This window comes from Oncorhynchus masou, chromosome 5 (genome assembly GCF_036934945.1).
Source record: "Oncorhynchus masou masou isolate Uvic2021 chromosome 5, UVic_Omas_1.1, whole genome shotgun sequence".
NCBI classification, from domain to species: Eukaryota; Metazoa; Chordata; class Actinopteri; order Salmoniformes; family Salmonidae; genus Oncorhynchus; species Oncorhynchus masou.
In genome coordinates, this window is record NC_088216.1 from 29,767,693 (window position 1) to 29,782,834 (window position 15,142).

The 15,142-nt window shown below is 46.3% G+C and overlaps 1 protein-coding gene and 1 non-coding gene across 8 annotated transcripts in view; both read left to right on the plus strand.

Annotated features, from left to right (window-relative positions):
- LOC135539370 (ubiquitin carboxyl-terminal hydrolase 34-like) overlaps nt 1-15,142 on the plus strand; it is a 58,735-nt gene that overhangs the window by 21,701 nt on the left and 21,892 nt on the right. For 4 of the 7 annotated variants that reach the window (XM_064965204.1, XM_064965205.1, XM_064965206.1 and 1 more), the window contains exons 17-38: nt 16-143; nt 296-385; nt 964-1,059; nt 1,489-1,571; nt 2,366-2,520; nt 2,860-2,973; nt 6,291-6,390; nt 6,701-6,863; nt 7,156-7,309; nt 7,634-7,781; nt 8,336-8,436; nt 8,681-8,884; nt 11,129-11,254; nt 11,867-11,989; nt 12,099-12,182; nt 12,289-12,375; nt 12,697-12,897; nt 13,434-13,516; nt 13,807-13,847; nt 14,030-14,154; nt 14,526-14,678; nt 14,854-15,014. In XM_064965204.1, coding sequence (XP_064821276.1) covers nt 16-143; nt 296-385; nt 964-1,059; nt 1,489-1,571; nt 2,366-2,520; nt 2,860-2,973; nt 6,291-6,390; nt 6,701-6,863; nt 7,156-7,309; nt 7,634-7,781; nt 8,336-8,436; nt 8,681-8,884; nt 11,129-11,254; nt 11,867-11,989; nt 12,099-12,182; nt 12,289-12,375; nt 12,697-12,897; nt 13,434-13,516; nt 13,807-13,847; nt 14,030-14,154; nt 14,526-14,678; nt 14,854-15,014 — 2,720 coding nt within the window. The remainder of the gene's footprint in view (nt 1-15; nt 144-295; nt 386-963; nt 1,060-1,488; nt 1,572-2,365; nt 2,521-2,859; nt 2,974-6,290; nt 6,391-6,700; nt 6,864-7,155; nt 7,310-7,633; nt 7,782-8,335; nt 8,437-8,680; nt 8,885-11,128; nt 11,255-11,866; nt 11,990-12,098; nt 12,183-12,288; nt 12,376-12,696; nt 12,898-13,433; nt 13,517-13,806; nt 13,848-14,029; nt 14,155-14,525; nt 14,679-14,853; nt 15,015-15,142) is intronic. The other 3 variants (XM_064965207.1, XM_064965208.1, XM_064965209.1) reach the window with 1 other exon arrangement.
- Nucleotides 1,173-1,303, plus strand: LOC135540538 (small nucleolar RNA SNORA70). Its single transcript, XR_010455829.1, has one exon. It is a non-coding gene; the product is annotated as a small nucleolar RNA SNORA70 (small nucleolar RNA).

Consider the following 15,142-nt stretch of genomic DNA (forward strand, 5'->3'; position numbering starts at 1 on the left):
CCCCTATTCCATCAGATCCACCTGTCGGAGGGACTGATCAACGAGGCGGAGAAGCTGCTGTGCTCTCTGGTGTGCTGGTTCACCGACCGTCAGATCCGCATGCGGTTCATCGAGGGCTGCCTGGAGAACCTTGCCCACCACAGGCACGTGTGCATATATGAGAGCGCCTATGTCTGTGTGAACAACGTAGCTCTGAAATGAATTGACGTCAAATGATTTTGCCATCAGATCCCTTCGTTGGCTAGCTATTATATGAAACTTGTTTTGTGACGCCATGCTTTTCTCTCTCTCGCAGATCCGTAGTCGTCTCTCTGCGCCTCCTTCCCAAACTTTTCGGCACTTTTCAGCAGTTTGGCTCCAGCTACGACACCCACTGGATCACCATGTAAGCATCACACCATCCACATGATTAGAATAGACAAACGTTGTCCATTACATGGTATCACATATGGCAACAACTTCTATTTTTGTGACATTTGGTATGGTCGTAAATTCACTTTGGAGTGCCAGAGTGTGGTCAGGGTGTTTGTAAATTGAGAGCGTTTCACGCTCGACGCTTTCAGCGTGCACATTGGACGCTCTGGGCGAGGAGTAGGGTTGAGCCGAGTGTTCTCAGGAGCCTTCTCACATGGCAGTCAAGCTAACTGGCTGAATTTGGCTAACTTACTAGCTACTTCTAGACGCAAATGAGAGAACACCTAACTCTCACCATTTTACTCGCCCTAGCAGAGCTGGTTAGGCTGTTTTCATGTTATCCAGAGCTTGGGTAACTGTGCTGCTGGCAACAATTCAAAAAATTTTTTTCTAAGTTTACTGACACGGGTCACATTCAACGGCTGCTGCGCGTTCTTAAATTCATAAATTATTCTGATCTCTGGCACACTCTGAAAGAAGTGCCCTGAAATTGGAGTAGGTGGTGAATTTACAAACGCACCCTTTGATGTGGTGTTTCATGTCTTCCAGGTGGGCGGAGAAGGAGCTGCACATGATGAAGCTGTTCTTTGAGAACCTGCTACACTACATCCAGGAAGTCCGAGAGCAGAGGCACAAGTTTGCCCTGTGAGTAACCCACCCGTTCCCTCCACTACACTACCCCCACCCCCAATGCCTTGTAAACTATACAACGGTAACAGTCTTATTACTATGGAATATGGACAACATATTTGGTAGCACTGCATGTATAGCTGCCCAGTCTCGCTGCAGTGCGGTTCTGGTGTGCAGTGGCTGCAGACAGTGACACTGTGGTTGTGTATGTTGCCAGCTGGGAGGTGCTGGCTGCTTTTAAGGGACCGCTGAGAAAAAATGACACGTGAATGTTTTGTCCTGACAGAACTACGGAGGGTGTAGCTAGTTTTTGACCTCCTTATTTGAAATGTGAAACGCATTGAAATTGTCTTTTTTAAATTTTTTAATAGTGATTGTTGCAATTCAAACGTAAACGGAATAGTTCATTATGAATTATGTTCTTTGATTACTATGCGATCACAGGTATGGCCACAGTGCAGAAGTCCAAGTACGCTTGCAGTTCCTGACCTGTGTCTTCTCCACACTTGGCTCCCCAGACCACTTCAGTAAGTCAACACGGTCGCATTCATTAGGCACCAAATGGAACAAAACATACTAAAACTGAACAACCTTGACTTGTCCAATAAGAAACGCATTCCAACTTTCCGTTACATTACCCAGTCTTCACATCCAGCTCAACAGAAACATTCCCTATCATTGTCTGCATCTGTGCCTCTATGGCTGGCTGGTTACACCCTGGGGGTGGAATTGGCCCTAGAGAAGTGCAACCTGATGAGCCGCTCTCTCTCCAACAACAGAGACATCTTTGTCCTCTGGAGTCTCTGGAGAGGGGTGACCGGATCTACCTCGCTAGCTAACTCACTCCGTTCATCGCCATGTGTGTGACTTTTGTGTATGCCTGTGTGTGCTGTGTTTGTGTGTGCTGTGTGCATGGGTGCGTTTACAGACTTATGTGTCTGTTTGAGGAGGAGCTAATGTTTGGGATTTAGAGGTTGACTGGGAGACTCCCTGCCCCGGTGGCTCCCGACCAGGACGTACAGACTGCCATTCTCCATGATACAAAATAAATAACATAACGTGATAGTGCAGCCAATCCTCTCTGGCAACCATTTATATTGTGTTCACGTGAATGCGGTGTACATGTCTATCTGGTTGTGTGTCCATTGTGGATCCCGTGTGGGAGTGATACTATATCTTCCCCTTTACAGTCTGAAGTGTGTGTGTTGTGTACCAACAGTCAGACATCAGTTAAGGTCCTCAGCAGTGAATGTGTGTGTATACATAGCAGCGGGGTATTTGTACATGAACACACACTCTAGCAGCCCCTCCTCTCCCTCAGGACTGAGTTTAGAGCAGGTGGACATCCTGTGGCACTGCCTGGTGGAGGACGGAGAGTGTTACGATGATGCGCTCCACTGGTTCCTCAACCAGGTCCGCAGCAAAGACCAGCACGCCATGGGCATGGAGACCTACAAACACCTCTTCCTGGAAAAGGTACGACCGGACTGGACCATCTGGTCTCAGTGGGGAGGGGTGTCTATGACAAGGGTCTTTCCAGCATGTTCTGTTGATAAATAGTGAATCTCAGCAACAACTAAAAGAAAATACGCCACAAATTGATAGCAAGAATCTGTAAAGCAAATAAAGAAAGAATAACAACTTAACTTGTAAAAAGTCTCAAATTTGGGAAGTCATTGTGAAAGGTAATTGAAAAGGGATTGAGTAGCCGGGGGAAACAAATTTGTAAAGTTGCCCAAATCGTTCAAAAGCCTTAAAGTCACAAGTCTACCATTGTAATACCTTTTGCCCTTAATACCTCCTGTGTTTCCTCAGATGCCCCAGCTGAAGCCGGAGACCATCAGCATGACGGGCCTCAACCTCTTCCAGCATCTCTGTAACCTGGCCCGTCTGGCCACCAGCGCCTACGACAGCGGCTCCAACTGCGAGGTACACATACACACACTTCAAATATTTGAATCCACAAATCACATTGCAGAGAAGGATTCAAGCACACACACATACATAGGGACACACACACCCGAGTACAGTTGCTCATACACACATTTTTATTCACACAAACACACCCAGTTTGTTGTCTGAGTTTGCTAACTTCCAGGCCCGTCATACCTCTCACTGAACCATGTTGTCACTAGGGCTGGGCAATATGGCCAGGATATATCCCGATATAGGTCATTTCATATCCCGATAACCATACATATCACGATATAGCACAATTTCTGTAAATTCAATTAATAAATAGTATATATTAAATGACCACATGTAAAGGCCTATTTCCTATTACATTTTGAATTAAACTCAGTAAATAAAAGGTAACTTACTCATATTTGATTTTCTCTCATTTAGAAGCATGTAACAAAATATGCATGTATAAAATCTAAGGTAAATAGAAAACACTTAAACTGTATATTTATTTTGTTTGCAACTATAGTTGAAGTCGGAAGTTTACATACACTTAGGTTGGAGTCATTAAAACTAGTTTTTCAACCACTCCACAAATGTCTTGTAAACAAACTATAGTTTTGCCAAGTCGGTTAGGATGTCTACTTTGTGCATGACACAAGTCATTTTTCCAACAATTGTTAACAGGCAGATTATTTCACTGATAGTTTACATACACTAAGTTGACTGTGCTTTTAAACAGCTTGGAAAATTCCAGAAAATGTCATGGCTTTAGAAGCTGTCGATAGGCTAATTGACATAATTTTAAGTCAATTGGAGGTGTATCTGTGGATGTATTTCAAGGCCTACCTTCAAATTCTGTGCCTCTGCTTGACATCATGGGAAAATCAAAAGAAATCAGCCAAGACCGCAGAAAAACATTGTAGACCTACACAAGTCTGGTTCATCCTTGGGAGCAATTTCCAAACGCCTCAAGGTACCACGTTCATCTGTACAAACAATAGTACACAAGTATAAACACCATGGCACCATGCAGCCGTCATACCGCTCAGGAAGGAGATGCGTTCTGTCTCCTAGAGATGAACGCACTTCGGTGTGAAAAGTGCAAATCAATCCCAGAACAACAGTAAAGGACCTCGTGAAGATGCTGGAGGAAACAGGGACAGAAGTATCTATATCCACAGTAAAACGAGCCCTATACCGACATAACCTTAAAGACTGCTCAGCAAGGAAGAAGCCACTGCTCCAAAACCGCCATAATCAAGCCAGACTACGGATTGCAACTGCACATGGGGACGAAGATCATGCTTTTTGGAGAAATGTCCTCTGGTCTGACGAAACAACAAAAATAGAACTGTTTGGCCATAATGATCATCGTTATGTTTGGAGGGAAAAGGGGGAGGCTTGCAAGCCAAAGATCACCATCCCAACTGTGAAGCATGGTGGTGGCAGCATCATGTTGTGGGGGTGCTTTGCCGCAGTAGGGACTGGTGCACTTCACAAAATAGATGGCGGCATGAGACAGGAAAATTATGTGGATATATTGAAGCAACATCTCAAGACATCAGTCAGGAAGTTAAAGCTTGGTTGCAAATGGGTGTTCCAAATGGACAATGACCCAAAGCATACTTCCAAAGTTGTGGCAAAATGGCTTAAGGACAACAAAGTCAAAGTATTGGAGTGGCCATCACAAATCCCTGACCTCAATCCCAAAGAATATTTATTGGCAGAACTGAAAAAGCATGTGCGAGCAAGGAGGTCTACAAACCTGACTCAGTTGCACCAGCTCTGTCAGGAGGAATGGGCCAAAATTCACCCAACTTATTGTGGGATGCTTGTGGAAGGCTACCCGAAACATTTGACCCAAGTTAAACAATTTAAAGGCAATGCTACCAAATACTAATTGAGTGCATGTAAACTTATGACCCACTGGGAATGTGATGAAGGAAATAAAAGCTGAAATTAATCATTCTGTTATTCTGACATTTCACATTCTTAAAATAAAGTGCTGATCCTAACTGCCCTAAAACAGGGAATCTTTCCTAGGATTAAATGCCAGGAATTGTGAAAAAGGTGTATGTATAAACTTCCGACTTCAACTGTAGGTCTAAAATATATTATTTTTAGCTGCTTTCCTGTTTTGCATGTTATTTTTGGCATTAATACATGTCATATCAATTTGCATTTGGTTCCTTGGGTTGAGTTTTAGCACCAACTCACAAAACCCCCGTTTCTCGACCGTGTAAAATGGGGCCATGTCTTTACAGATGTAAATTAACGGCAGCTGTTATTTCCTTCCATCTTCGTGATTCTTTGGTGTGCCGCGGGCAAAAGCCTCTTGCAACTTCTGAGTCGGTTGTTTGTTTTGAGAACTCGACTGTACACTTGGCTCGCATCCCGTAGACTCACTCCGTACTTTTTCACATGCTTCTTGTGTAGGTGGTAAGAGGTTAGTGGTGTTTGACTCTGTTGTTGGGACCAGCCTGCGGCATATTTTGCAGAGGAAGAATTTCTGGTCCGTGTCAGACTTTTCATACCCACACCACATAAACAGCGCTGTGCGTCAAGCATTGCTAAGAGCGGCTGGCAAACGCAGTAAAGTTGAAATGAATGCTTACGAGCCTGCTGCTGCCTACCACCGCTCAGTCAGACTGCTCTATCAAATATCAAATTATTACTTAATTATAATATAATGTAATAACAAAAATACAAGCCTTTCTGTCAAACCCGGAAACTATCATTTCGATAGGAAAAAGTTTATTCTTTCAGTGAAAACGGAACCGTTCCTTATTTGATCGAATGGGTGGCATCCCCAAGTCTAAATATTGCTGTTACATTGCACAACCTTCAATGTTATGTCATCATCAGCCCAAGCTGATGCATATACCCCGACTCTGCGTGCAATGAACGCAAGAGAAGTGACACAATTACCCTACTTAATATTGCCTGCTAACATGAATTTCTTTTAACTAAATATGCAGGTTTAAGAAAATATACTTCTGTGTATTGATTTTAAGAAAGGCATTGATGTTTATGGTTAGGTACACGTTGGAGCAAGGTACATTCGTGCAACGTTTGTGCTTTAGTTAAATCATCACCCGTTTGGCAAATTAGCATTCAACTTACCTTATTACTTCTTATCTTGCAACTTTGACTCCTTGCTGCACTCGCATTACAGGTGGTCAGCCTGAGTGTGATTTGCGACACAAAATAAACGACAGACCTTAATATGAAACGATAGAATTACGTCTATCGTCACACGATCATAATGCCCAGCCCTAGTTGTCATCTTGTCAACACTTGTCTATGACCTCTAACCTTTGACCCCTCCTCTCTCTCTGTAGCTGTGTGGCATGGACCAGCTGTGGGGTATTGCCCTCAGGGCCCAGTCTGCAGACATCAGCCGCGCTGCCATCCAGTACATCAACTCCTACTACATCAACGGTCAGTGGATCTCCGTTGGTAGCTGGTACATGGTTGAAGACTAGTAGTAGTATTTCTCTACCATTTCATCCTTCTTTTATATTGTGAAAAACTTAAGTAAATCCCTGTCCACAGCAGTACGTCTAGATTCAGGGGTTGGATCCAAAACATCCTAGTTTATAGTCATTATATTGAACGAGCGGTTTTAGATGTTTGCGTTGACACTAGGCTTCTTTAAACGTGCCCATGATGACCTACTGATCTACGATTTTGACCGTTATTGATTCTGTGTGTGTGTGCCTGCCCTCCTGTGTCCGTCTCCGTCCCCCAGCTGGTAAGACGGGCCTGGAGAAGGAGCAGGAGTTCATCAGTAAATGCATGGAGAGCCTGATGATGACCTCGGCCAACCTGGAGAAGGACGCCCACTCCAGCCTCACCGTCATCGAGAGGGGCCTGCTCATGCTCAAGACCCACCTGGAGGCCTTCCGACGCAGGTAGGGAGCACACACACACACTCTCTCACAGAAACGATGCACAGAACTCACACAGAGAAACACACAAGCTCCTTATCTCCATCTGCTCAACCTGTGTACTGTAAGCCCTGAACCTATAAATTTAACCAGAACACCGCTTATCCTCAACTATATTACTGACTCACCTAGTAGAGATCATCCCTGGACCTGGAGAGCTAATTTCAACCAGCGCTAAGAACCGTGTGTCTTTATGGCGCTCTCTCTCACCTTCTCCCTGCCCCCCAACACTCTTTGTCTCCTGCCCCCTCTCCAGGTTTGCGTACCACCTGCGTCAGTGGCAGATCGAGGGCACGGGCATCAGCAGCCACCTGAAGGCGCTGAGCGACAAGCAGTCTCTGCCACTGAGGATCGTGTGCCAGCCCGCCGGCCTGCCCGACAAGGTACCCAAGAAAGTACCCAGCATCTTGGTACTTAATTATTAACCCTTGGTAGATTGGCACACTCAAATGCTCTTGTTGTTCTGTGGTGTTAGGAAGAATCTACAGGCCACGATGTCAAAATGAATGGAAACGATTGGTGCAAGCTAATTTCATACTTTTATGGATTAGAAATAAGTCTGTTTTGATACTACTGTGAATGCTGTGTTCTCATTCTAGATGTTTGTAAGGATGTTTTTCTAACACTTTCTCTGTTTGTGCGCCTGTGTGTCTGTTTGGCCACTTGCCTTTGTCTCTCTCGTGTGTGTGTGTGTGTGTGTGTGTCTACGTTCCTACCTGTGTGTTTGGTACCAGATGACCATCGAGATGTACCCCAGTGACCAGGTGGCAGACCTGCGGGCTGAGGTGACCCACTGGTACGAGAACCTGCAGAAGGAGCAGATGAACCAACAGGCCCAGCTGCAGGAGTTTGGACAGAGCAGCCGCCAGGGGGACTTCCCAGGTCTCTCACCTTTGGCCCCTGATCCAGTGTAGCGCCAATACTAATGGAGCGTCTCGATTGATTTTCCTTGATTCCTCGCATCCTCTCCTCGATTCCTTGCGTCTTCTCCTCGCCTTCTTAAAACCAATTGGATGAGAAGGAGTGGATGAGTATGCGATTGGATGGAATGAAGGAAATGCTTTTGAGATTCTCCCCAAGGCTGTTGCTTCCTTCCCTTCTTGAAGTAATCACTGATCGCACAGTGTATTTTGTAGCAGTGTTTCCGGGCTGGTCTCAGTAGGCTTGAATTTAATTTATTCCAATTTGACCTTTGTCCCAAAGGGCAGTTCCTAGGCAGTGAATGGTTTCCTTACCGCCTCATTAGAAATGCACACTTCCTTTGGTGGTTTATTGAAGTACTCCCCTCAGAAGGAAGGCTTACACCGTTTCTATGCAGTCCTTTCAGAGTTGTGGTTATTCACTAAGGGAAAGGAGTAAGTTAATGGATCAGAAGCCACTTTTCGTGTTGGGTGTTTCGACAGTCTGCGTTTCTAACGCGCGTGTGTTTCCTTCAGGTGGTTTGATGGGTCCGGTCAGAATGATCTCCTCTGGCCATGAGCTCACCACGGACTACGATGAGAAGACCCTGCATGAGCTGGGCTTCAAAGACATGCAGGTAAATACCTGCACACGCTTGGCAGTCTGCCCTTAGGTGTACACATTCACACACTAGAGCCGGGATTCAATCCCATCGCGGGTTATTAGGCATTATGCCATTTCGCATTGAGCCGACATATGCAGAGTTTACGCGAAGGACTTCTCTGCCAACCTGGGCATTTCCTTTAAAAGTCGCAGTGCCTATAACCTGTGATTGGCCCCCTATCTATTGCACCCATGCCTCTCCCTACCCTCATTTACAGATGGTGTTTGTCTCGCTGGGCGCCCCACGGCGGGAGCGTAAGGGCGAGGGGGTGCAGCTCCCGGCCTCGTGTCTCCCCCCGCCCCAGAAGGAGCACATCCCCATGCTACTGCTGCTCCAGGAGCCCCATCTCACCACCCTGTTCGACCTGCTGGAGATGCTGGCTTGCTTCAAACCCCCCAGTGCCCTGGGAGACAGCCCCGAGGTGGGTCATCGAGAGTGTGTATGTGTGGGGGCATGGGTTAGGGCTATGTGTGAGTGGATGTCGAGTGTGTGTGAGATGCCAGCGTGTGAGATGCCAGCGTGTGAGATGCCAGCGTGTGAGATGCCAGCGTGTGAGATGCCAGCGTGTGAGATGCCAGCGTGTGAGATGCCAGCGTGTGAGATGCCAGCGTGTGAGATGCCAGATGCCAAAGTGGGGTTGGCAGGTCGGTGTGTGTGTGTGTATGAGGGGGTTGTATATTGGAGGAAGAGTGGGTGAATCCCTTTTGCATCTCCATCTGTGTGTGTGTGTGTGTGTGTGTGTATTTTTGGGGATGGATTTCATTGTATAATTGTAACATTTTTAGTCTATTAGATGCCCTTAATAATCTAGCTAAGGAAATCAGAAAGCAACAGAGCTTTTGAAAAAGCAGCTTGGAAACGGCTACATAGAAACCAGACTCTAAATACTCTCCATCCGATTAAATGTCAAATAGACTTTGAACAAATATCCCTTCCAGAATATAAATGAGGTTCTTCCTTCCAGGTGCATCATGCATAATGCATCACGACTGTCCAATTGTCTTCTGGCAGTCGTTTGATAGTCCAGTAAAACGTACTGCAGGGCTGTGTCCCAAATGCCATCGATATTCCCTTTATAGTGCACTATTTTTGACCAGGGCTCATATGTTCTGGTTGATAGTAGTGCACCATATAGAGAGTAGATGCAAAGTAGTGCACTCTGTAGGGAATGGGTGCCATTTGGGACTCAGCCCTGGAAGGCGTTGTGCATAGGATGTAAGGCGCTCATCTGTCAACGTGTATATTTTAGTCACAGCGTCGGGAGCCATCTCGTTTTGAAATGCAAAGTCATCCGGCGGTCAGCGCTTTTTATAGTCTCTCCCTTCACAGGGACTCTGAGAGAGGGGTTATCCAGTGTGCTGTTTGTACGTCACTCACTCTCTCCCCCTCTTCACTCCCTCACATCTAACACTCACCTGATCTGACCAGAACGTTAAAACAATTACTTGAGTCAAAATGAGCTGTTGACTATGAGTGTGTGTGCCTGCCTTCGGATGTGTTTATAGGCAGTGGTGGAAAAGTACCCAATTGTCATACTTGAGTAACTTTCCATTAAGGTATTTATATTTTTACTCAAGTAAAAGTCACCCAGTAATATACTACTTGAGTAAAAGTAATATACTTAAGTATCAAAAGTATAAATCATTTCGATTTCCTTCTATTAAGCAAAGCAGGCGGACCCGTTTTCTTGTTTTTAAAATGTATGGATAGCCAGGGGCACACTCCAACACACAGACATCATTTACAGATAGCCAGGGGCACACTCCAACACTCGGACGTCATTTACAGATAGCCAGGGGCACACTCCAACACTCGGACGTCATTTACAGATAGCCAGGGGCACACTCCAACACTCGGACGTCATTTACAGATAGCCAGGGGCACACTCCAACACTCGGACGTCATTTACAAACAATGCATTTGGGTTTAGTGAGTCCGCCAGATCAGAGGCAGAAGGGATTTATTTAATTATAGCAATAATCAGGCTGCCCCCCCCCCCCCCACACACACACACACACATCCTGTCGTTATCCACACGTGGGTTGTTGTCTTATCCCCACTCTGGCTTAGTTTCCCAGATGCAAGGATGATTTTGAGACAAAGAGGGATTGTTCTACTCCTAAGCTATTTCTAGTAAAACACATTGTCTCTGTAATGCAGTCTTTAACTCATTTGTCAGCTCAAGCCATCTCCAGTGGCCATACGCCCAGATTATCTGCAGGGAAATAGTGGGGCCCATGAAAACAGACACTAACAGGACAGAAATGTCTTATTCGTCAAATATTAATTGTTAACCATTAATATCAAATAAACCAGTTAAATATGTAATTGTTGTCTTGATAGGTGAGTGAATTGGACTATTTTCCTGTCCTGCTAAGCATTCAAAATGTAACAAGTACTTTTGGCTGTCTGGGGAAAATTAGTAAAAGTACCCTATTTTCTTTAGGAATGTAGTCAAGTAAAAGTTGTCCCAAAAAATAGACAAGTACAGATAACCCATAAAACTACTTAAGTAATACTTTAAAGTATTTTTTCTTAAGTACTTTACACCACTGTTTATAGGACTTCTCTATTGCCACTGTGTGTGTGGGTTCTGTCACTGTGACAGCAGAAAATAACGCAATTCTGTTCAAATCTCTAAATACAGTCTTATTGTACTCTCCAGAACCTACGATGTGAGGAGCTGCACCTCCATGCTGAGAACCTGTCGAGGCGCGTCTGGGAGCTGCTCATGCTGCTGCCCACCTGCCCCAACATGCTGCTGGCCTTCCAGAACATCGCCGATGACACGGTACGTCACCTGTTCTCACACCCACTCCCCGACACACTGTCGCCGCACTCCCCGACACACTGTCGCCGCACTCCCCGGCACACTGTCGCCGCACTCCCCGGCCACTGTCGCCGCACTCCCCGGCACACTGTCGCCGCACTCCCCGGCACACTGTCGCCGCACTCCCCGGCACACTGTCGCCGCACTCCCCGGCACACTGTCGCCGCACTCCCCGGCACACTGTCGCCGCACTCCCCGGCACACTGTCGCCGCACTCCCCGGCACACTGTCGCCGCACTCCCCGGCACACTGTCGCCCATTAATCTATTCACTACCACTGACACACTTCCCCAATACTGTTGGGCACCTGCCACCAGGCCTGCTTATACCTTTGCGTCATGCTCGTTTGTTTCTCGTAGTATTTCTTAAACATTCCCAGGGCCCCAGGAGTGTACATTGTTGTTCCAGCCCATCACGTACACACCTCATTCAACATATCAATGTCCTGCCGATGAGTTGTTCGATGAGGCGTGCTTGTTCTGACTGACTTTGCACACCAATCAAACACATGGACATGAATGACAGCGTGAAGATATACGTCCTGTCTCATGTGTGTTCTCTGTCTGTCCGTAGGGAGGCGAGAGTCTGTGCTGGAAGGACCTGCTGAGGATCAAGAGCCCCCACAAGCTGCTGTACGCCCTGGAGATCATTGAGGCCCTGGGCAAGCCCAACCGACGCATCCACCGGGAATCAACGGTACTGCTGGGGCTGCACACATACATACACAGTCGTATGCACACCCTCGCTCTGCTTACTGATTCAAACACACGTATGAATGACCCCTGTGTTGTCCGTCTGTGTCCAGGGGAGCTACAGTGACCTGTACCCGGACTCTGACGACTCCAGCGAGGACCAGATAGAGAACAGTAAGAACTCCTGGAGCTGCAAGGTACGCCTCTTTTTTAAACGGTCTAACTCTCGTACTGTACACCCTTCAACAAACCACTTATCAATCAAGTCAACTCCATTTCCTGTTTTTCGCTCTCTTTTTACAGTTTGTGTCGTCTGGAGGGCTTCAGTTGCTGTTGGAGATCTTCAACTCTGCCATTCTGGAGCCCAAAGACCAGGAGTCTTGGACAGTGGTGGGTGGATCAGAACCGCATTCTAATACATGGAGGAAATGGAATAGAATGGGTTGTATAGATTAAACTAAATAAAGTTGAAGTCTCAGTACATTAGTCAATTGATGAGTGGTAATGATTCTGTAAAAGAGTTATTCACACATTGAAAACTGAGTTGCCGATTTATCCAATTTCAAAGTGGACAATCATAAATTATTATATAAAAACATGGGGGGTGAACAAACGGGACAGATATAAAACTAAGTCAAAAATAGTTTTTAAGACAATGTTCTGTAGTTGGTATTGAGGTTTAACATAGGTCATATCTCTCTCTCTCTCCAGTGGTTATTGGACTGCCTGGCTTGCCTGCTTAAGCTCATCTGCCAGTTTGCGGTGGACCCGGCCGACCTGGACCTGGCCTACCCTGACGTCTTCTCCTGGTCGGGCCTCACCGACAGCCAGCGCAAAAGGGCCTGGCCTGGCAAGTCCCGCAAGTCCGCCGGCGACCACGGCAAGGGCCTGCACATCCCCCGCCTCACGGAGGTACGGTGATCCTCAGCTAAATGCTGACAGTTTATGCTAACCGCTGGGTGAGGAGTTGCCATCCTTAACTCTTTATGTGCAGGAAATACAGAAACGTATAATAACCCCAGATTGAGCAACCAGTAATAAAAGATTAATAAAACATTTTAATTTTGTCATTTTTACTTAATTTCTGAAGTAAAGGCAACATTTCTGTCAAGTAGAATGTCCTGCAGCCTCTTTCTCTCCCATCTATTTCATCTCTTTTCTCCTGGAGCACTCTTCTGTTGCCTCTCCCTCTGGAGCACTCTTCTGTTGCCTCTCCCTCTGGAGCACTCTTCTGTTGCCTCTCCCTCTGGAGCACTCTTCTGTTGCCTCTCCCTCTGGAGCACTCTTCTGTTGCCTCTCCCTCTGGAGCACTCTTCTGTTGCTCGCAGCTGTTTTGTTTCTCTGTACTTCCCTCCCTGTGGTGTCTTGGCCTCTTGAACTATCCCCATGGTTAATTATATCCATCTTAAATAAACACTTAATAAACCTCCCTTTTTTGTTCTTGTCAGGTCTTCCTAGGCCTTGTCCAAGGCACCAACCTGATCCAGCGCTTGATCAACGTGGCCTACACCTACGACAACCTAGCACACAGGTGAGAGAACACCGAAAGACGAGTGGCCTATGTTTCAATAGTCACACTACGCACCAGTGTGTAGTACTTAACTACTTAGTATATTTGGTGTGGCGCAACGTATGTGGTCACACTCTCCATGCCAATGAAGGCTTTTGAATTTGAAGGATAACAAATGATTGGATTTGAAGGAATGTGTTAGGCCTTCATTGTAAGTTTTATTGTTGTATGGACATCAGCGTGAATTGTTTTTGTACTGACGGTTTCCCTCAACCTATCTTGACTACGTTTACTTTCTGTCTCACCTGCAGAGTTTTGAAGGCCCAGTCAGACCACCGGTCCCGTCATGAAGGTGAGCTAAATGCTACGTATGCTTAAATAATGTTCATCTACATGAAAAGCCCCACATTTCTTTTCACACACACGTTTTGCACTGAAAGGACCACTTTCATAGCCTCCTGTCCATTCTGTTTGTGCTTAAGCACATTGTTCTTAGTAGTTTCACATGTCTAATGTGTTATTCCTATGTTCCAGTGACCCACTACTCCATGTGGCTGCTGGTGAGCTGGGCTCACTGCTGCTCTACGGTCAAGTCCAGTCTGGCCGACAGCGACCACCTCCACGACTGGCTCAAGAAGCTCACCCTGCTGGTGCCGGAGGTGAGATCTGGGGGGGAAATGATGAACAACTGCTATCTAGTATTGTCTTCATCTTTCTTTTCTTCCCCCTACCTAAAAACATGATTTTGATTTGTTTCAGTGTAACATTTTTGGGTATTTTCATCCAAAAATGTTGTCTCTGGAAAGAATCTAGCTATTCCGCGATTTGTTCACTATCCTATTTTGATGCCTCTGAAATACTAACGACTCTGTGACCCAATTGATCCGTGTGACTTTGGTAACACAAGACACTCAAGTTAACACGATACTTTCCTCTATTTGATGTTACCAAGATCACACGGATCAACTGGGTCACAGACTCGTATAAATAGAAATGCAAATGGAGTGAGTGTGTGTCTTGTCCTTCTCAGACGGCGGTGCGTCACGAGGCGTGTAACGGCCTGTACAAGCTGTCCCTGTCTGGTCTGGACGGAGGAGAGTCCATCAACAGGTCCTTCCTGCTGCTGGCCGCCTCCACGCTGCTCAAGTTCCTCCCCGATGCACAGGCCCTCAAACCACTGCGGGTGGGTACAGCACGCATATATACACACACACACACACACACACACAAGCACCATTTTGTTGTACTGTATACTGACTAAAACAAATGTGTTCAGTGTGGGTTATTCACTTCCTAGGTCAAGTTAGATGCCTAATGTAAGTGAAGGGGCTCTGTAGCTGATGTGGTCATGTGTTCAGGTGGAGGACTATGAAGAGGAGCCCGTGCTGAGGACGGGCTGTAAGGAGTACTTCTGGCTGCTGTGCAAGCTCATCGACAACATCCACGTCAAAGACGCCAGCCAAACCACTCTGTTGGACCTGGATGCTTTAGCCAGACACCTGGCCGACTGCATCCGGAGGTGAGTCCAAGATGAATCCAAGACCAGTTCGGCGCTCTGAAACGGCATCCTATTGCCTATTTAGTGCGCTACCTTTGGACCGCTGGCTCGGGCCAAAAGTAGCGCACTATATTGGAAATAGGATCAAC